This window comes from Prionailurus viverrinus, chromosome X (assembly GCF_022837055.1).
Source record: "Prionailurus viverrinus isolate Anna chromosome X, UM_Priviv_1.0, whole genome shotgun sequence".
NCBI classification, from domain to species: domain Eukaryota; kingdom Metazoa; phylum Chordata; class Mammalia; order Carnivora; family Felidae; genus Prionailurus; species Prionailurus viverrinus.
The window spans coordinates 38,687,186-38,708,900 of NC_062579.1; the positions used below are offsets into that span (position 1 = coordinate 38,687,186).

At 39.6% G+C, this 21,715-nt stretch overlaps 1 protein-coding gene across 6 annotated transcripts in view; it reads left to right on the forward strand.

Moving 5' to 3' along the window:
* The window catches only part of ZNF81 (zinc finger protein 81), a 90,084-nt gene extending 74,978 nt beyond the window's left edge, over positions 1–15,106 (forward strand). For 5 of the 6 annotated variants that reach the window (XM_047844547.1, XM_047844544.1, XM_047844545.1 and 2 more), the window contains one exon: positions 9,142–15,106. In XM_047844547.1, the coding sequence (XP_047700503.1) occupies positions 9,142–10,850 (1,709 nt within the window). In that variant the 3' untranslated portion in view covers positions 10,851–15,106. Of the gene's footprint in view, positions 1–8,725; positions 8,988–9,141 lie in introns of those variants that run through there. The other variant, XM_047844548.1, reaches the window with a different exon arrangement.
* The last annotated feature ends 6,609 nt before the right edge of the window (positions 15,107–21,715 follow it).

Here is a 21,715-nt window from a genome sequence, read left to right on the forward strand (position 1 = left end):
TCTGAAATTTATTGACAAATTGGTTTCCATACAACACCCAGTGCTCATCCCAAAAGGTGCCCTCCTCAATACCCATCACCCACCCTCTCCTCCCTCCCATCCCCCATCAACCCTCAGTTTGTTCTCAGTTTTTAACAGTCTCTTATGCTTTGGCTCTCTCCCATTCTAACCTCTTTTTTTTTTCCTTCCCCTCCCCCATGGGTTCCTGATAAGTTTCTCAGGATCCACATAAGAGTGAAACCATATGGTATCTGTCTTTCTCTGTATGGCTTATTTCACTTAGCATCACACTCTCCAGTTCCATCCACGTTGCTACAAAAGGCCATATTTCATTTTTTCTCATTGCCACGTAATATTCCATTGTGTATATAAACCACAATTTCTTTATCCATTCATCAGTTGATGGACATTTAGGCTCTTTCCATAATTTGGCTATTGTTGAGAGTGCTGCTATAAACATTGGGGTACAAGTGCCCCTATGCATCAGTACTCCTGTATCGATTTGCTAGTATCTTATTGAGAATTTTTGCATCCATATTCATCAGGGATATTGGCATGTAGTTCTCTTTTCTTACTGGGTCTCTGTCTGGTTTAGGAATCAAAGTAATACTGGCTTCATAGAATGAGTCTGGAAGTTTTCCTTCCCTTTCTATTTCTTGGAATAGCTTGAGAAGGATAGGTATTATCTCTGCTTGAAACGTCTGGTAGAACTCCCCTGGGAAGCCATCTGGTCCTGGACTCTTATTTGTTGGGAGATTTTTGATAACCAATTCAATTTCTTCGCTGGTTATGGGTCTGTTCAAGCTTTCTATTTCCTCCTGATTGAGTTTTGGAAGAGTGTGGGTGTTCAGGAATTTGTCCATTTCTTCCAGGTTGTCCAATTTGTTGGCATATAAGTTTTCATAGTATTCCCTGATAATTGTTTGTATCTCTGAGGGATTGGTTGTAATAATTCCATTTTCATTCATGATTTTATCTATTTGGGTCATCTCCCTTTTCTTTTTGAGAAGCCTGGCTAGAGGTTTGTCAATTTTGTTTATTTTTTCAAAAAACCAACTCTTGGTTTCGTTGATCTGCTCTACAGTTTTTTTAGTTTCTATATTGTTTATTTCTGCTCTGATCTTTATTATTTCTCTTCTTCTGCTGGGTTTAGGCTGCCTTTGCTGTTCTGCTTCTAGTTCCTTTAGGTGTGCTGTTAGATTTTGTATTTGGGATTTTTCTTGTTTCTTGAGATAGGCCTGGATTGCAATGTATTTTCCTCTCAGGACTGCCTTTGCTGCGTCCCAAAGCGTTTGGATTGTTGTATTTTCATTTTCGTTTGTTTCCATATATTTTTTAATTTCTTCTCTAATTGCCTGGTTGACCCACTCATTCGTTAGTAGGGTGTTCTTTAACCTCCATGCTTTTGGAGGTTTTCCAGACTTTTTTCTGTGGTTGATTTCAAGCTTCATAGCATTGTGGTCTGAAAGTAAGCATGGTATAATTTCAATTCTTGTAAACTTATGAAGGGCTGTTTTGTGACCCAGTATATGATCTATCTTGGAGAATGTTCCATGTGCATTCGAGAAGAAAGTATATTCTGTTGCTTTGGGATGCAGAGTTCTAAATATATCTGTCAAGTCCATCTGATCCAATGTCTCATTCAGGGCCCTTGTTTCTTTATTGACCGTGTGTCTAGATGATCTATCCATTTCTGTAAGTGGTGTATTAAAGTCCCCTGCAATTACCACATTCTTATCAATAAGGTTGCTTATGTTTATGAGTAATTGTTTTATATATTTGGGGGCTCCGGTATTCGGTGCATAGACATTTATAATTGTTAGCTCTTCCTGATGGATAGACCCTGTAACTATTATATAATGTCCTTCTTCATCTCTTGTTCCAGCCTTTAATTTAAAGTCTAGTTTGTCTGATATAAGTATGGCTACTCCAGCTTTCTTTTGGCTTCCAGTCGCATGATAAATAGTTCTCCATCCCCTCACTCTCAATCTAAAGGTGTCCTCAGGTCTAAAATGAGTCTCTTGTAGACAGCAAATAGATGGGTCTTGTTTTTTTATCCATTCTGATACCCTATGTCTTTTGGTTGGCGCATTTAATCCATTTACATTCAGTGTTATTATAGAAAGATACGGGTTTAGAGTCATTGTGATGTCTGTATGTTTTATGCTTATAGTGATGTCTCTGGGACTTTGTCTCACAGGGTCCCCCTTAGGATCTCTTGTAGGGCTGGTTTAGTGGTGACAAATTCCTTCAGTTTTTGTTTGTTTGGGAAGACCTTTATCTCTCCTTCTATTCTAAATGACAGACTTGCTGGATAAAGGATTCTTGGCTGCATATTTTTTCTGTCTAGCACCCTGAAAATCTCGTGCCAATTCTTTCTGGCCTGCCAAGTTTCAAAAGAGAGATCAGTCACGAGTCTTATAGGTCTCCCTTTATATGTGAGGGCACGTTTACCCCTTGCTGCTTTCAGAATTTTCTCTTTATCCTTGTATTTTGCCAGTTTCACTATGATATGTCGTGCAGAAGATCGATTCAAGTTACGTCTGAAGGGAGTTCTCTGTGCCTCTTGGATTTCAATGCCTTTTTCCTTCCCCAGTTCAGGGAAGTTCTCAGCTATGATTTCTTCAAGTACCCCTTCAGCACCTTTCCCTCTCTCTTCCTCCTCTGGGATACCAATTATGCGTATATTATTTCTTTTTAGTGTATCACTTAATTCTCTAATTTTCCCCTCATACTCCTGGATTTTTTTATCTCTCTTTTTCTCAGCTTCCTCTTTTTCCATAACTTTATCTTCTAGTTCACCTATTCTCTCCTCTGCCTCTTCAAGCCGAGCTGTGGTGGTTTCCATTTTGTTATGCATTTCGTTTAAAGCATTTTTCAGCTCCTCGTGACTGTTCCTTAGTCCCTTGATCTCTGTAGCAAGAGATTCTCTGCTGTCCTGTATACTGTTTTCAAGCCCAGCGATTAATTTTATGACTATTATTCTAAATTCACTTTCTGTTATGTTATTTAAATCCTTTTTGATCAGCTCATTAGCTGTTGTTATTTCCTGGAGATTCTTCTGAGGAGAGTTCTTCCTCTTGGTCATTTTGGATAGTCCCTGGCGTGGTGAGGACCTGCAGGGCACTTGCCCTGTGCTGTGGTGTATAACTGGAGTTGGTGGGAGGGGCCGCAGTCAGACCTGATGTCTGCCCCCAGCCCACCGCTGGGGCCACAGTCAGACTGGTGTGTGCCTTCTCTTCCCCTCTCCTAGGGGCGGGATTCACTGTGGGGTGGTGTGGCTTGTCTGGGCTACTTGCACCCTGCCAGGCTTGTGATGCTGGGGATCTGGCGTATTAGCTGGGGTGGGTAGGCAAGGTGCTCGGGGGCAGGAGGGGCAGGCTTAGATCGCTTCTCCTTAGGTGATCCACTTCAGGAGGGGCCCTATGGCAGCGGGAGGGAGTCAGATCCGCTGCCGGAGGTTTGGCTCCACCGAAGCGCAGAGTTGGGTGTTTGCGCGGAGAGAGCAAGTTCCCTGGCAGGAACCAGTTCCCTTTGGGATTTCGTCTGGGGGATGGGCGGGGGAGATGGCGCTGGCGAGCGCCTTTGTTCCCCACCAAACTGAGCTCTGTTGTCAGGGGGATCAGCAGCTCTCCCTCCCTTTGTCCTCCAGCCTTCCCGCTTTCCGAGCAGAGCTGTTAACTTATGACCTCCCAGACGCTAAGTCGCGCTTGCTGTCGGAACACAGTCCGCCCGGCCCCTCCGCTTTTGCAAGCCCGACTCGGGGGCTCTGCTTGGCCGGCGAGCCGCCCCTCCGCCCCGGCTCCCTCCCGCCAGTCCGTGGAGCGCGCACCGCCTCGCCGCCCTTCCTACCCTCTTCCGTGGGCCTCTCGTCTGCGTTTGGCTCCGGCGACTCTGTTCTGCTAATCCTCTGGCGGTTTTCTGGGTTATTTAGGCAGGTGTAGATGGAATCTAAGTGATCAGCAGGACGTGCGGTGAGCCCAGCGTCCTCCTAAGCCGCCATCTTGCCGCAACTCTGAATCTGTATTTTTGTATCCTTTTGGTAAATACCTAGAAGTGCAACTGCTGGATTGTAGGGTAGTTCTACTTTTAGTTTTTTGAGGAGCCTCCGTACTGTTTTCAGAGCAGCTACACCAGTTTGTATTCCCACCAGCAGTGCAAGAGGGTTCTGCTTTCTCCACATCTTCGCCAACACCTTGTTGTTTCCTGTGTTGTTAATTTTAGCCATTCTGACAGGTATCTCATCAAGTGGTATCTCATCATGGTTTTGATTTGTATTTTCCTGGTGATGACTGATGTTGAGCATCTTTTCATGTGTCTGTTAGCCATTTGGATGTCTTCTTTGGAAAAATGTCTATTCATGTCTTTTGCCTGTTTCTTTTTTTTTTAATGTTTTTATTTATTTTTGAGACAGAGGAGGGGCAGAGAGAGAAAGGGAGACACAGAATCTGAAGCAGGCTCCAGGTTCCGAGCTGTCGGCACAGAGCCCGACACAGGGCTCAAACTCACAGACTGTGAGATCATGACCTGAGCTGAAGTCAGACGCTTAACCGACTGAGCCACCCAGGCGCCCCATCTTTTTCCTATTTCTTAACTGGAGTATTTGTTTTTTGGGTGTTGAGTTTGAGAAGTTCTTTATACATTTTGGTTTCTAACCCTTCATCAGATATATCATTTGCAAATATCTTCTCCTATTCCATAGGCTACCTTTTAGTTTTGTTGATTGTTTCCTTCACTGTGCAGGAGATTTTATCTTCATGAAGTCCCAGTAGTTCATTTTTGCTTTTGTTTCCCATGCCTCCAGTGATGTGTCTAGTAAGAAGTTGCTATGGCTGAGGTCAAAGAGGTTGCTGCCTACATTCTCTTCTAGGGTTTTGATGGTTTGCTTTCTCTCACATTTAGGTCCTTCATCCATTTGGAATTTACTTTTGTATATGGTATAAGAAAGTGATCCAGTTTCATTCTTCTGCATGTTGCTGTCCAGTTTTCCCAACACCATTTGCTGAAGAGACTGTATTTCTTTATATTGGATATTCTTTCCTGCTTTGTCGAAGATTAGTTGACCATATAGTTGTGGGTGTATTTCTGGATTTTCTATTTTGTTCTATTGATCTATGTGTCTGTTTTTGTACCAGTACCATACTGTCTTGATGATTAGAGCTTTGTTATATAGCTTGAAGTCTGGAATCATGATGTCTCCAGCTTTGCTTTTCTTTTTCAAGATTGCTTTGGCTATTCAGGGTCTTTTGTAGTTCCATGCAAACTTTAGGATTGTTTGTTCTAGCTCTTGAAAAATGCTGGTGGTATTTTGATAGGGATTGCAGTAAATATGTAGATTGCTTTAGGGAGTATAGACATTTTAACAATGTTTGTTCTTCCAATCCAGGAGCGTGGAATAATTTTCCATTTTTTTGTGTCCTGTTCAACTTATTTCATAAGCTTTCTATAGTTTTCAGAGATCTTGTATCTCTTTGGTTAGGTTTATTCCTAGGTATCTTGTAGTTCTTTGGTGCAGTTGCAAATGGGATCAATTCCTTGATTTCTTTTTCTGCTGTTTCATAAGTGGTGTATAGAAATGCAACAGATTTCTGAGCATTGATTTAATATCCTGCAACTTTGCTGAATTCATGTATTAGTTCTAACAACATTTTGGTGGAGTCTTTCGGGTTTTCTACGTAGAGTATCATGTCATCTGCAAATAGTGAAGTTTGACTTTTTCCTTGCCAATTTGGGTACCTTTTATTTTTTTTTTACTTTTATTTTTTAAAATTTACATCCAAATTCGTTAGCATATGGTGCAACAATGATTTCAGGAGTAGATTCCTTAGTGCCCCTTCCCCATTTAGCCCATCCCCCCTCCCACAACCCCTCCCGTAACCCTCAGTTTGTTCTCCATATTTATGAGTCTCTTCTGTTTTGTTCCCTCCCTGTTTTTATATTATTTTTGTTTCCCTTCCCTTATGTTCATCTGTTTTGTCTCTTAAACCTTTTATTTCTTTTTGTTATCTGATTGCTGAAGCTAAGACTTCAGCACTATGTTAAATAGTAATGGTGAGAGTGGACATCCCTGTCTTATTCCTGACTAGAGAGGAAGAGCTCTCGGCATAAATATGTTTTCCAGTGGCACAAAAGAAATTAAGTGCTAAGCAGGCTAAATGGAGGAAGAAGGTATAAATGTGTCTTTTGATTTAAGAATAAACTGGACTTTTTGAGGCATTTTTGTGAGTGGCAAATAGAATGCAAGCTTGCACCACAGGTTTTATCTAGACCGTCGACTCTTCATTTATGTACTGTTCATTGAATCTGTGGGCTCAGGAAAAGTGTAGGGAAGCTTTTTATTGCAGATTTTTTGCATTAAAAATTGGTACTGGTGATGTAAATATTGTCCAATACAGCAGGGGTTTAGAAGCTAACTTAATTATTTATAAGTTTTATATTTATACTCATTATATATATTATATTAATATATAATATAATAATATGTTATATAATTATATATATAATTTAAAGTGAAAAGCAGAACCTCTTCTGTATATTAATATGTATAATATTATAATTATATATATACACATATATATATATATATATATATATATATAATATATAATTTAAAGTGAAAAACAGAACCACTTCTAAAACCATGACTCGGAATCCAGTGCTTAATATCTCCAGAATACATTAAAGCTAAGCGTGTGAGAATAAAAACATGACGTAAGAATAAAAGGATGAGATTTTTGGCTGGGATATGTATCCAGAATACAGCATCAAAGTGACCAATGGGGTAAAACTGAACTTGATGACTCAGAGCATTCTCACAATCTAAAATCTCTTGCTGAGGAAATAATGTATAATTTTTCCATTTTAAAATTATCAAGAATCTCATATGTCTCATGCACTATACTGGTCATGGAAACATCTGTGATTCCCACTCTGGGTGAAAATAGTGTATTCATTATGTTGACGCTGGGGCACCTGGGTGGCTCAGTCAGTTGAGCGTCTGACTTCAGCTCAGGTCATGATCTCACAGTCCATGAGTTCGAGCCCCACATCAGGCTCTGTGCTGACCCCTTGCTCAGAGCCTGGAGCCTGCTTCAGATTCTGTGTCTCCTTCTCTCTCTGCCCCTCCCCCACTCACGCTTTGTCTCACTCTGTTTCTCAAAAATAAATAAATAAATGTAAAAATTTTTTTTAAATTATATTAAAGCTTATTTGCAGTAACAAAGAGATTATAAGGTAAAGTGACTTAAATACTGAAGAATATTCCTCTCTCAGATAAAGTTGCTAATGTCACAGCCCTTTGGAAAACCTTGTTGCTCATGTTTATTTGGGAATCCAGGTTCCTTCCATTACATAATCCGGCCATCTCTTGGGTTTGTGCGTGCGTGTGTGTGTGTGTGTGTGTGTGTGTGTGTGTGCCACCTGCACCTTTGTATCTGTGTTGCTGCCAAGGCCAGGTTTTAGTAAAGCAAGAAGGCCGAAGAGGGTATAGAGAAAACATGCCTACTGTCGCAGTGCGCTGACTTGAAAGTGGCAGCTATCGTATTCTCTCACGTTCTGTTGATGAGAACGTTGTCACATGGCCAAACCAATTTTCTCAAAGGAGGCTGAGAAATGCTATCATGACTGGGCAGCCATATGCCTGGCTACTTTCCTGTTATTGCAAAAGAATGCTGAAATAGGTTCTAGTGGACAGCTTTCAGTCTACCACAGATAGCTGATCTTCTCTCTGATTTTATGCTTCTTGTTAGATGTGTCTGATTTTAGGTCCAACAAAACAGTTATACCTAGATGGAGAGTTGGAGTGTGGATATCTACTTATTCTTTTATATAGGCCAGAATAGCTATCACCCCCAGTATTTTTCCTATAGGCGTAAGTTTTTCTCGATTTTATGGAGATTGACATACATCACTGTATAGATTTAAGGTGTACTGCATCATGATCTAACTTAAATACATCATGGAAGATCAGCACAATAAGTTTAGTTAAAACCCATTGCATAAGATACCAAAAAAAAAGGGTTTTTTTTCCTTATGATGAGAACTTTAATGATCTCTGCTGGCAAATTAAATTGGCTTTTTGATCACATTAATTTGGTCTAGTTGCTAATAAACAAAAAGGAACAAGACTAGTGAGGATTTAGAATCAAAAGCTAATGAGGGCTTAGACTCTGAATCACCTCCTCCAAACCTAGTCTATCCACAGATTATTTTCCCTTAAAACCTTTGTCTTTTAAAACTTCAGTCCACCCTACTTTATATCTGAGCCTCCTACCAAAATAGAGCTAGATTGGTTATGTTGAACTCCGATCTCCAATGCTTAATAACTTATGTTTTAGTGCAAATTATACGTATAACCATTCTGAGCTTTACTTTCCTTATCTATGATAGGTAGATAATAATAGAAATACCTAATAATAGAAAATACCTCAAAGGGCTTTTGAAAGGATTAAGTGAGTGAGTGTGTGTGTGTTTCTTTTTTTTTATTTTTTACTTTTTTTAATGTTTACTTTTGAGAGAGGGAGAGAGAGAGAGAGAGAGAGAGACAAAGTGTGAGTGGGGGAGGGGCAGAGAGAGAGGGAGACACAGAATCCGAAGCAGGCTCCAGGCTCTGAGCTGTCAGCAAAGAGCCTGAGGCAAGACTGGAACCTACAAACTGTGAGATTATGACCTGAGCTGAAGCCTGACGCTTAACTGACTGAGCCACCCAGGGGCCCCACTGTCTTGAAATTCTCAATAATGTGAAATTTTGACATTTTTAATGTTTATTTATTTTTGAGAGTTGGGGCGGAGGGGGAGAGCAGGCTCCAGGATCCAACGTGTCAGCACAGAGCCTGACGCGGGGCTTGAACTTAGGAGCCACAAGATCATGACCTGAGCTGAAGTCGTACGCTTAACCAACTGAGCCACCCAGGCACCCCAATGTGTGTATGTATTTCTCAGAACAATGCTTGGAACATCATAAGTGTCATGCAGGAACTTGGCACATAGTAAGTGCTATATGTGTATTTCTTGTTATCACTGTCATTATCATCATCATATATACTGGTTTCCCTGTGTTCAATTTGGATTAGTTTATGTGTACCTTTTAATACCCTGCTATCTATTCTTTGTGTCAATTTTACTTTTTCTTTCTCTTTTTAGATGGGAGGCTTGGGATTAAGACCCCACAAAGAAGAATTTCTGGAAAAGCTTCATTTCATAGTGAAATGGAGGGTGAAGATACAACAGATGATTCATTGTATTCCATTTTAGAAGAACTGTGGCAAGATTCTGAACAGATTAAAAGATATCAGGAAAAACAGAGCAAACCTCTGAGTCATGCTGTTTTCATCAATAAGAAAATATTGAATACAGAGTGGGACTTTGAATATAAAGACAGTGGAAAATTTGTGCCTTCAAGCCCAAATCGTATTCCTTCACAGAAAAGACCCCATAAACGTGACTCATTTGGAAAGAGTTTTAAGCAGAATTTAGACTTACATACTCCTAGTAAAAACATTGCAACAAAGAATTTTGATAAAAATATTGGACGTGGTCAAGTTTTCACTCAGAGCTCTTCTTATACTAGCCATGCAAATACTCCTACAGGAGGGCAATTCTGTGAAAGTAATCAGTGTGGAAAAGTCCTCAGCCTTAAACAAGCATTCAGTCACAATCTGAAATTTCCTGCTGGGGAGAAAACAAATGTGTGTACTGAGTTTGGGAAGATCTTCACCCAGAAGTCACACCTCTTTGCACCCCAGAGAATCCATACTATGGAAAAACCTCGCGAACTTGGCAAATGTGTAAATGTTTTTACACAGAAGCCACTACTCAGTATATATCTGAGAGTTCATAGAGATGAAAAATTGTACATATGTCCTGACTGTGGGAAGGCATTCATCCATAATTCAGAATTAATTATGCATAAGAAAACTCATACTAGAGAAAAACCCTATAAATGCAGTGAATGTGGAAAATCATTTTTCCAGGTGTCATCTCTACTTAGGCATCAGACCACTCATACTGGAGAAAAACTCTATGAATGCAGTGAATGTGGGAAAGGCTTCTCCCTGAACTCAGCCCTCAATGTGCATCAGAAAATTCATACTGGGGAGAGACACCACAAATGTAGTGAGTGTGGGAAAGCCTTTACCCAAAAATCAACACTCAGGATGCATCAGAGAATTCACACAGGAGAGAGATCTTATATATGTACTGAATGTGGGCAGGCCTTCATCCAGAAAGCACACTTGATTGCCCATCAAAGAATTCATACTGGAGAGAAGCCTTATGAATGCAGTGACTGTGGGAAGTCTTTCCCTTCTAAGTCACAACTCCAGATGCATAAGCGAATTCACACAGGAGAGAAACCCTATATATGCACTGAATGTGGGAAGGCCTTTACCAACAGATCAAATCTCAATACTCACCAGAAATCTCATACTGGAGAGAAGTCTTACATATGTGCTGAATGTGGAAAGGCCTTCACTGACCGGTCAAATTTCAATAAACACCAGACCATTCATACTGGAGAGAAACCCTATGTTTGTGCTGACTGTGGCAGGGCCTTCATCCAGAAGTCAGAGTTAATTACACATCAGAGAATTCATACTACAGAGAAGCCTTATAAATGTCCTGAATGTGAAAAATCCTTCTCCAAGAAACCACATCTCAAAGTACATCAGCGAATTCACACAGGAGAGAAACCTTACATGTGTGCCGAATGTGGGAAGGCCTTCACTGACCGGTCAAATTTCAATAAGCACCAGACAATTCATACTGGAGAGAAACCCTATAAATGCAGTGACTGTGGAAAGGGCTTCACTCAGAAATCAGTTCTGAGTATGCATCGCAATATTCATACATGAAAGTAACCCTGTTTCTTAAAAATGAGAAAGCCTTATCACAGAAGTCAGGTCTACATGTGTATTATGAAATCTATCCAAGACAGACCCTACATGAATACACTGCATAATAAAAAGCATTTTTCAGGCTCTTGCACCTGAGATGAGAAAAACTATTCAAGAGACCCTCTAAGAATGCATTGATTCAAAGGGACTTTTCATATTTGCATGGCTTCACAAAATAGAATCGAATCCTGTCAGTTTGGGGAAAATGCTGTCAGTTTGATGCATAAGGTAAAGCCTTCCTGTAGAAAGTGTGATAAGGCAAATTGTTACCCAATTCTTTATAGATGGAGTGAGCAAAATTATGTAAATGACAGTCATGTTTACTGTGTTATATTAGGCAATTTAAAGTGGCAACAAAGTGAAAGGAAGAACAACAAAATAATGTATTTGATGTGTAAACCTACACTCAGTTCTGTAGGGTGTTTGTGGCAGAACACATTGCACAACAGAAGGAATAATTGAATTGAAATTCTTTTTTGAATTTAATATAATTGTGTCTGTCAAATATGTTTCCTATTGAATCCTCCCGCGAATCCACAGTTTTAATGTCATTATGGTTTTATATATACCCACATCTGCAGATATACTCTTACATGAACACATAAATATAATCCTATCATTCATACTGGTTTCCACAACATTCTATTTTTATCTTCTTTAATTGTGGTACAATGCAAAATAGCCACAGACCTCTCCCATCCTTTTATGCACACCCCTTTGCAATGTTACTCTTTTTTTTCTTTTATTAAGAGGTAGAACTCTGTCCACTCCTTGACTCTCGGCTTGGCCATGTGATTTGCTTTGGCCAATATACATTAGCAAAGAGATTCAAGAAGAGGCCTGGAGAAAAGTCTGCCTTGAGGCTTATCTTCTCTTGCTGCTCTTTGGAATTCTGAGACCTTCCTGTGAAGAAACTCAAGAGTACTCAGCTGGAGGGTGAGAAGCCACATGGAACAGAAATGAGCCAGCACAGATGAGGCCTCTTAGACCAACTGCCAGACATGAGAGTGAGGCCTTCCTCAACCTCCAGCCCCAGCCAAACTGGCCCACACCAAAAGAGTCATACCAGTTAACCAGGCCAACCAGAATTGGGGGATAAATAAAATGATTCTTGTTTTAAGCTGCTAAGTTTTTGGTAGTTTGTTGCACAGAAAATGCTAAGCAATACCTAAAAGTGTATGCTTGCGGATGTATTGTACCAAAACCTAAGACATGTGGCATTAGCTTTGGGCCTGGGCGGCAGGTGGAGACTGGAAAAACAATGAGGAAAACTGTTAAGAAAGGCTGAAAAAGATGGCAGCTTATGTTATTTACTAAGGAAAAGAATAACAAAACAGTTACCATGCTGTGTGAGAAGATAGAGAATATACCAGATGAACTTGTGGATCTGGCTAAGGAGATTTCCAACAGAATGTTGGAAATATCAATTGGCTTCTTTTTAGCTGCATATGGTAAGGTACAAAAAGAGATGAACTAAGGAAATAACTGCTCCATTTGCAAGCAGAATTCAGAAGAAATATTTAAAAAGCCAGGACTTGCTGGGTTGGAAAATAACTCTTTCTCACATCTCCAGTCTCTCCGGACATCAAAATATTCTCAAGGTGAAAAGTGGCCTCAGGGTAGAGATCAAATCATGGGTGTGGCTATAAGACCCTTTGTTAAAATGTGTGGAATATTTAAGTTGGTGTTTGGGAAACTCTCTCAGCTAAACCAGATGGCTTCTAAAAACTTCATGACATCGTCCAGTAACCTGACATATTGATAAAGTAGAGAAGGGGCCTGTCTTAAAAAGAATGGTCAGTGTGGCATTTGGGGCATGGAGTAAATACAAACCAGATTCATAGAACACCTATAAAGTTTCTAATAGAGTTTTACTACCTCCAGGTTGGACTTGAACTGAAACAGTCCAAAATGAAAAGTGGTCTCTGGACTACCTTTTCTAACTTCTATGAACATGAAGCAAGCAGAGAAAGTTATTCAGCTGCCATTTCTTATGGAAAAAGAAGGATGTCTCAGAAAGGAGACCCAAGAACAATATATTAAAATGGACTGGGAAGCTGTTCCCAGGTAGAACTGTGACCCAATCAAGAAACATCCTGCCCCTGGAGCAGGGAGATCTGACAACATTTGCTCTGTGGGATTTCAGAATTATTATGGAACAGTGACTAATATGTGCCTCTTGTTCCTCCCTTCTTTTAAATGAAAGTGTCTATTGCAGTTCTCCAGTCCCTACCCTATCTTTCCATTTGTGTGTGTGTGTTTTGAGTGTGTGTGTGGGGGGGTGGTGGTGATGGTCATATAACCTACCATTTAGCTTACAGGTCTCTGCATCAAGAAACAAATTGCACCCAAGGAGCTTCAGCCACATCTGAACCTGATACAGAAGACTTGAGGTCCTGGATTTGATGCCATAATTTGGGATAAGACATTTGGAGGTCTTGGAATGAGGATGAACATATTTTGCATGGTGTGATATATAAATAGTGACCAGAAGATAGATTGTGTTAGATAGAAAAACGTTACAAATTTCTACCATCCCTATATGTGTGTCCCTTTACAATCTGTATTTTGCTTTGTGTGTCAGTTGGGATAACTTCTATTAACCTATCTTCAAGTTCACTAATTTTAACCCCTTCCCTGTTAGGTCTGTTTAACCCCTACTTCTGTTAGGTCTACTGATGAACCCATGAAAGGCATTCTTCATCTCAGTTATGTTTTCTTTTTTATTTATAGCATTTCCATTTGACTCTTCTAGTTTTCATTTTTCTGCTGAAATTCCCCATCTGTTCATACCTGTTGTTCACACTTCCCACCATCCTCTCTAACATATGAATCATTGTTATTTTAAATTCCCTATTTGATAGTACTAACAACTGGGTCAGCTGAGTCTAGATTTATTTTTATTGCTCTGTCTCTTAACAGCAGATTGTTTTTTCTGTTTTGCATCTAATAATTTTTGGCTGAATGTAAGATATTGTATGTAGGAGAGTAGAAACTGAGATAAATAATATTTATTCCTGGAAATAATCATGGCTGCTCTTTTGATAAATCATTAGAGAGGAAGGGGGGAAGGTCCATCTAGTCAGAATTTGGGCTGGATTTAGGTTTTGTTGTTGCTGTGGTTATCTTCATTGTACCATAGACTTCAAATTTCTCTAGTATTACCTTGGGCTTAATGTAGGCATTGGTTTTACAGATCATTTTTCTCAATATTCTTGCACCACCCTTGCCTTTAGACCTTTCCTGTGTGCCTGCATCTCAGGGAGGATCTCTCTCCATGCCCATGTCTCTCCCTTAGTAGTAGACTACTGTTATTACTCGAGTCGTAGTGACCCGATGAGTAGGGGGCAGGAGTTGTCCTAAACCAACCTTAGTTTTAGGCAGGCCCTGTATCCCTAGGTCTTGAGGGTGGTGCTTTTTCAGTGATCCTGCACCTCCCTGTTGGTAACATGCCTTTAATGGTCTGAGCTCAGGATGATTACCTGCCCTTCCCCCAAGAATGGAAGTTTTTTTTTTTCCCTTTTCCCTTTTCCCTTTTCTCTAGCCATAGTGGATCTGCACCTGTATCTGGGAACAACAGGGTTTGCATCACTTCTCTTTAAGTGGCTTAAGGCTTTTGTTCATTAAGGAAATAGGGTCCCATTGGGGCTTTGTGCTATTTCTGTATCAGCAGCTTTCCCCTTGCAGGCCTATACCACTGAGAGAGGCTTTCTCCAGTCTCCTTCCCTACCCCCATTATTTCTTGTGAGGATCCAGTGGAGGTTTGTAGGGAAAAGCTTGCAAGTGAAGGCCAACTACCTTTAGGTCTCCAGCCCTCAGTGCTTCTATATTCTCATATTATCCCACACTCAGCCTTTAGAACTTCATTAAAACTTCTTGCTGAAATTTTAACTGCTGGCATGGTGGGCCCATATTCCCTCTTGCTTTGCCACAGGTGATCCAGGGACAACTTCGTGTCTCCCTTGAGGCACTTGTCTTATATATAAGCTAGTTGGTTGCTCTATGATCTTAGTTCTCTGGTGAGTTCAAGAAAAGTTATGATTTTATAGATTACCCATATTTTCTTCTTATTATAAGAATGGGAGCTATGCTCTTTCCAGATGTCTATATCCTAGGCAGAAGCCAGAAATCTGGACGGTCTCCTTTGGCCACTAGCAGCAGAAAATATGCACCCCCCCCCCTTCAATGTGACTCTTCCACTTCACCCATCAAGAGAGAGAGTCTATTTCTCCATCCCTTGAAACTGGGATCGCCATTTCTTTGGCCAATGGGACATTAGCAAATATGACATAAGCAGAGGTTTGATAAGTGCTTGCATATTGAGGTTTGCCCATTCTTGCTCCTCTTTGGAATCCTAAGGACAAGGGTTGTGCTATTAGATGATGAGAGACTTCATGGAGCAGTGATGGAACAGAGATAACCCATCCCAGTTAAAGCTCCCTACACCAACCAGATTTTCATCTGCCAGACATGCAAATGAAGCTATACTAGCCACCCAACCCTAGCCACCCACAAGCCCACTGTGGTCAGTGTCATTTGAGCTGACCCTGCATGATCCACACTTCCTGGTATCCACGCCTTTTTATAATCTCCTCCTCAAGCTTGGGCTAGATTTAGTGACTTGATTCTAATAAATGGAATGAGGCTGAGGTAATGGGATGTTACTTCCAAGGTGAGGTTACAGAGGGATGTGGCTTCTGTTTTGGATACTCAGATGGCTCACCCTAGGGGAAGCTAGTTGCCATCTCATGAGGCAGATCTATGGAGAGACCCATGTGAGTGAGTTTGGGAACATATCCTCCCAGCGTAGCCTTCAGATGAGAGCCCCAAATGACAGTCTTTTGAAGATCTTCAGCCAGAGGCACCCTTCTGAGCCTCACTTGAATTCCTGACCCACAGAAACTGTGAGATAAATATTTGTTGTTTTAAGCTGCTAAATTTTAGGGTAACTTGTAACATATTAATAGATTAATAATACACTGACCCAGACTAGAAAAACTCTGCCATCCATCTCACCCATCCCAGACAACTCACAGAATTATGGATTAAGTATTGATTGTTTTTTTTTTTTTTCCAACGTTTATTTATTTTTGGGACAGAGAGAGACAGAGCATGAACGGGGGAGGGGCAGAGAGAGAGGGAGACACAGAATCGGAAACAGGCTCCAGGCTCCGAGCCATCAGCCCAGAGCCCGACGTGGGGCTCGAACTCACGGACCGCGAGATCGTGACCTGGCTGAAGTCGGACGCTTAACCGACTGCGCCACCCAGGTGCCCCAGTATTGATTGTTTTAAGCCACTAAGTTTTGGGTGGCTTGTTACCCAGAAAAAGGTAACTAATACATTTACTATTTACTGAATTTCCTTCTCCACTCTTCATCTCCAACAGATAAACAGTACTAATCAACTACTATGAACACTTTTCATGTTTTAATCTGTGCTCTTAATTATATATAGACATATGTATGTTACCATGCTTATAATCAGAGAGAAGCTATGTAAGAATTGTTTTTTTCCTTGATTTTCAAATATGGGATCTTCTCATACAACTGTCTCTGCATCTTGCTTTATTCCCCAATAATAACTATTTTGAATGGTTGCATGATAGTTCATAGGGATGAATATAAAATAGTTTATTCAATCTTTTTCTTATTAAGGTTTATACACCTGTCACTTCTCAGCCTTTTGGCTAAGATCAAGTGAAGATTTAGACACACACACACACACACATCCTTTTTTCAACCTTTTGTTACTAGGAACAATGCGGTTAAAAATATTAAGAGTTAGTTTGTATAGTGGTTAGGTAGATGGGCTCAAGAACCTGTCTGCTAGGGTTTTAATCCTGGCTCTACTAGTTACTAGCTGTGTTACCGTAGGCAGGTTAGTTAACCTTTTTGTCCTATTTTCTTCAGCTTTAAAGGATGTTCACACTAGTACCTATCTTAAAGATTTGACATGAGAAGTGTATTAGCTTCTTAGGGCTGCTGTAACAAATTGAGTGGCTTAAAACAACAGAAATTGTTTGGTCTTGCAGTTATGGAGGCCAGAAGTCTGAAATCAAAGTGTCAGCAGGGCCATGTTCCCTCTGAAATCCCTAGGAAAGGAACTTCCATACCTGTCTCCTGGTTTCTGGTAGCCTCGGGCATTCCTTGGCATTAGATAACATTAATCACATGACCATTTTCTCCCCATGTATCTTCACATTATATTCCCTTTGCATGTCTGTCTCTGTGTCTAATCTTCTTCTTGTAAGGACACAAGTCATATTGAATTAAGCCCACTCTAATGTTAACTTTGTTGCTTTCTATAAAGACTTTTTCCAAACAAGTTTACATTGTGAGGTGCTGGGGGTTAGAACTTGGACATATCTTTTCGGGGAGACATGATTACCCATAACAAGAAGTTAATGCACTTACCTGTATGAAGCACTTAGAACTATGCATGGAGAGTTCTTGATGAATATTAGATATACCCCACTTCCTGTACCTGCTCAAGTCCCCCTATAACTCTCTGTGCCTGGGCAGGATATGAGAGCTTCTCTGTGGTGTCTTAGTCTCATCCAGTTACCTAAAGAAAATGTATTGGGTAACTGGAAAAGTAGGCCTCAGACCAAGGTTTTTACTTCCAACGTTTGAGGACCAGGCAAAGAGGGATTCATCTATAGAGGATAACAGGAAGGAGCAGCCAGAGGTAAAAACATACCAGGTGAGGAAGGGGCTGACAGAAGACAGTGTTGGAAACACTGTGGAAGCAGTGCTTCAGCGGGGAAATTGTCCAGACTGGAGGTCAACTCATATGAGGATGGAAAACTGCTTCTTGAAATTTATGACAAGGAGGTCATTGTTAACTTAGATGAGTGTTATTAAAAATTTTTTTTAATGTTTACTTTTATTTTTGAGAGAGAGACGGAGCACAAGCGGGGGAGGGGCAGAGAGAGAGAGGGAGACACAGAATCCGAAGCAGGCTCCAGGCTCTGAGCTGTCAGCACAGAGCCCCACGCGGGGCTTGAACTCATGAACCATGAGATCATGACCTGAGCCGAAGTCAGACGCTTAACCTACTGAGCCACCCAGGCACCCCAATGAGTGTTATTTTAAAAGTGAATTTAACTAAAGGGAAAAAACTTAGCAAACCTGATGGAATTTCTGAACTCAGGTAATGTTACTTCACCACAAAACTTTTTCAGTAGAAAAATAATTAGGTCATTGGGCTGTACTGCTCTGTTGTCTGGGTTATACTAAGAAATGCGTTTTTCAAGAGTCCTATTTGGCTCCAGATTAGAATTGTCCAGAAGTAAAAATTGCATGAGGTTTGGGAGGTCAAAGGAAGGAATAACCATTACTCTACAAGTCTGAGATTAGATACAGTAGAGGACAGATGCAGAGGTACCCAGAAAGTTTTAATTTTTCTTCTCTCTCTTCCATTCTATATTCCATCCTTCTTTGTATCTCCCAGCCCTGCTGACCACCAGTGATCCCAGGTCTACCACCAGATGCTTGGTTGAGGCCCATAAAGGCAACAGCTTTTCATAGACTTCTCTTTAAGTTCTCCCTTGACAATCTCACTGTGGCAGCTGGATGTGCCTGGCTTCTCAGATTTTCCTGCAAGCTCTGCCTTATCCTCCCATGCCAGCATTTCAAAAGGGCTGTTTTAGTGACTTCTCTAATCTTCCATCTCCCCTTTCCATACCTTTACTTTCCCAGCTACTCTCACAATTGTGCATGGTCGAATTCATATTAAAAAACTCCTTATTCCATAATAATTATAGCGAATCCACTCCCTAATTGAACCCTGACTGCTAAGTTACTTCCTTTTCCTGAAAACTTAGTGAGTGTTGCTTTTCTAAAATTGGGTGATGCCATTGAGAAGTCTTAGGCTAATCTCTCTTTTTGTCTTGTACCTTTCTGCCTTATGATTCTTTTATATACTCAAAGTTAATGATCTTTAGAAGCATATGCCTTGGTCTTGATTTTTGTGAATTAATTTTAGTTACAAAGAGCAGTTTCGATCATGATTCAAGCCTTTCATTTCAGTGAAGTTTTAATTTACCTAAATTTTTTTCTGATCCATTTCTTTTCTTCTTCAAGGATATCAATTATGCATATATAATATGTCTTTGTCATCTTCTCCATCCATTTCATACCAGTCTACATTCATTTAATATCATTATTTATTTTAGTTGTGAGTGATTATCTGTAGCCTCCTGTTCAAAGATAGATCTCCATGAATCTCTCATATTTCTTATTGTCTGGATATTAACAGCCAGTGTGTTCAGATTTATTTATATTCCAGGACAGTAAAGATAGAAAATGTCTTTCTCCCTGGAGAAATTCCCAGAAAAGATCTGCCTACATTCCAGTACGATAGTGTCATTGTCTCTCTCTCTCTCTCTCTCTCTCTGAAGAGGAGGATGGGCAATAAAACAATATAGCAATATTGGTTTTCCCCCACATTTTAATTATTCAAATTTCCAATCATATAGAAATACTGAAAGAACAGTACAGTGAACACACATAACTTTCACCTAGATTCAACAATGTATATGTAAATTTTTTTCTGAAAAATTGATGGTAAGTTATAGACATAGCATTACATTCATAAATACTTGAGCATCCATTTCCTAAAAATAAGGACATTCTCCCACATAACTGGATTATCATTATCAACCTAATTCAATGATACTTCATATCTAGCCTATTTTCAGATTTCTTCCATTGACCCCCCAAATATATTTTACAGCTTTATTGAGGTATAATTAGCACATGGTAAATAGAATTTGATGAGTTTTGACATTTACATGCACCTTTAAAACCATCATTACAATGACAAGCATGTCCCTTGTCATCCAACTGTCCCTCCCCACACCCTTCCCCATCCACAGGCACCACTGATCTGTTTTCAGTCATTATAGATTAGTTGCATTTTCTACAATTTTGTATAAATGGAATCATACAATAGGCACTCTTGTTTGGCTTCTTACATTTACCGTAATTATTTTGTGACTTATTTGTGTTGTTACATGTATCTATATACGTTCCTTTTTATTGCTAAGTGGTATTTCATTGTATAGATATACCAAATTTGTTTATCCATTCATGTGTTGATTAACGTGTTATTTCTAATTACAAATAAATTACAATAAAGCTGATATGAACATTTATGTACAAGTCTTTGTGTGGACATAGCTTTCATTTATCTTGTATAAATATCTGGGAATGAATGGTTTGGTCATATGGTGAGTGTATATTTAACTTTTTAAGAAACTGCTAAACTGTTTTCCAAAGTGGTGTACCAATCTTGTATTCCAGCGGTATATAAGTGTTTCATTTGCTTCACATCTTTGTCCTCATTGGGCATGATGATTCCTATTAATTTAAGCCATTTTAGTGGGAGTGAAGTGGTATCTCACTGTGGTTTTAATGTACACTCTCCTAATAACTAATGCTGTTGAGAATCTTGTGCTTGTTTGTAATTTATGTATCATCTTGGTTGATGTTTCCCTGAAAATATTTCGCCCATTTTTAAATTGGGCTGTTTGTCTTATTATTGAATTGTAAGAGTCCTTTATGTATCCTAGATAATAAGTCCTTTGTTAGGTATATATTTTGCAAACATTTTTCTCCCAGGTTTGCCTTTTCATCTCAATAACAGACGAGAAAAAACTTTTAATTTTAATGATTCCAATTCATTTATACTTTCTTTTATAGCTCATGCTTTTTGAGTAATAGTTAAGAAATTTTTGCAGAACTCAAAGTCACTAAGATTTTATCTTATGCTTTCATCTAGGTGTGTTATAATATTGGCTCCTCTATTTATTTTTAAAGATTTTATTTTTAAGTTATCTCCACATGGACCCAACTTGGAGCTCAAACTCACAACCCCAAGACCAAGAGTCACTCACTCTACCGACTGAGCCAGCCAGGCACCCCAATATTGGCTCTTTTAGTTCTGTGATCCATTTTTATTTACTTTTCTATATGGTCTTACTTAGGAAAATATTTAAGTTCGTTTTGTTTTGCATATGGCTGTTCAATTGTTCTAGAACCATTTTTGAAAAAAATTATTCTTGCTCCACTGAATTGCCTTGTCATCTTTGTAAAAAATCAGTTGGCAGTATTATTTCTTGAAGTACTTCAGTTCTGTTTTTCTCTTTGTCCATTTTTTTTACATTTATTTATTTTTTGAGAGACATAGAGAGACAGAGCACAAGTTGGGGAGGGGCAGAGAGAGAAGGAGACACAGAATCTGAAGCAGGCTCCAGGCTCCGTGCTGTCAGCACAGAGCCTGACGCGGGGCTCGAACTCACAAACCACGAGATGCTGACCTGAGCCGAAGTCGGACGCTTAATCGACTGAGCCACCCAGGCACTCCTCTTTGTCCATCTTAATGCCAGTACCACTACTGGTATTGCTGTAGATTCTGTATTACTATAGCATTAGTGCTTACTGTAGCTTCCTGAAGTCAGTTGGTATAAGTCCTCCAACTTTACTTTTCTACAGTCGTTTTGACTATTGTAGGTCTTTTGAAATTCCGTATGAATTTTAGAATCAGTTTGTTGGTTACTATAAAACTATAAAATAGCCTGTTTGAGTTTTGATTGAGATTGAATTGAATCTATATATCTATTTGTAAATAATTGACATTTTAACAATATTGAGTTTTCAGGTCCATGAACAGGATATATCTTTCCATTTATTTTATTATGAAATTACTCTATCCTGGTTTAAAAAAATTATACAATAATAGCCACTCCATTTTTTCTTTTAATTTTAGCAAGTATATATTTTTACGTATATATAAATATATATAATCTCTAGCCCTCCA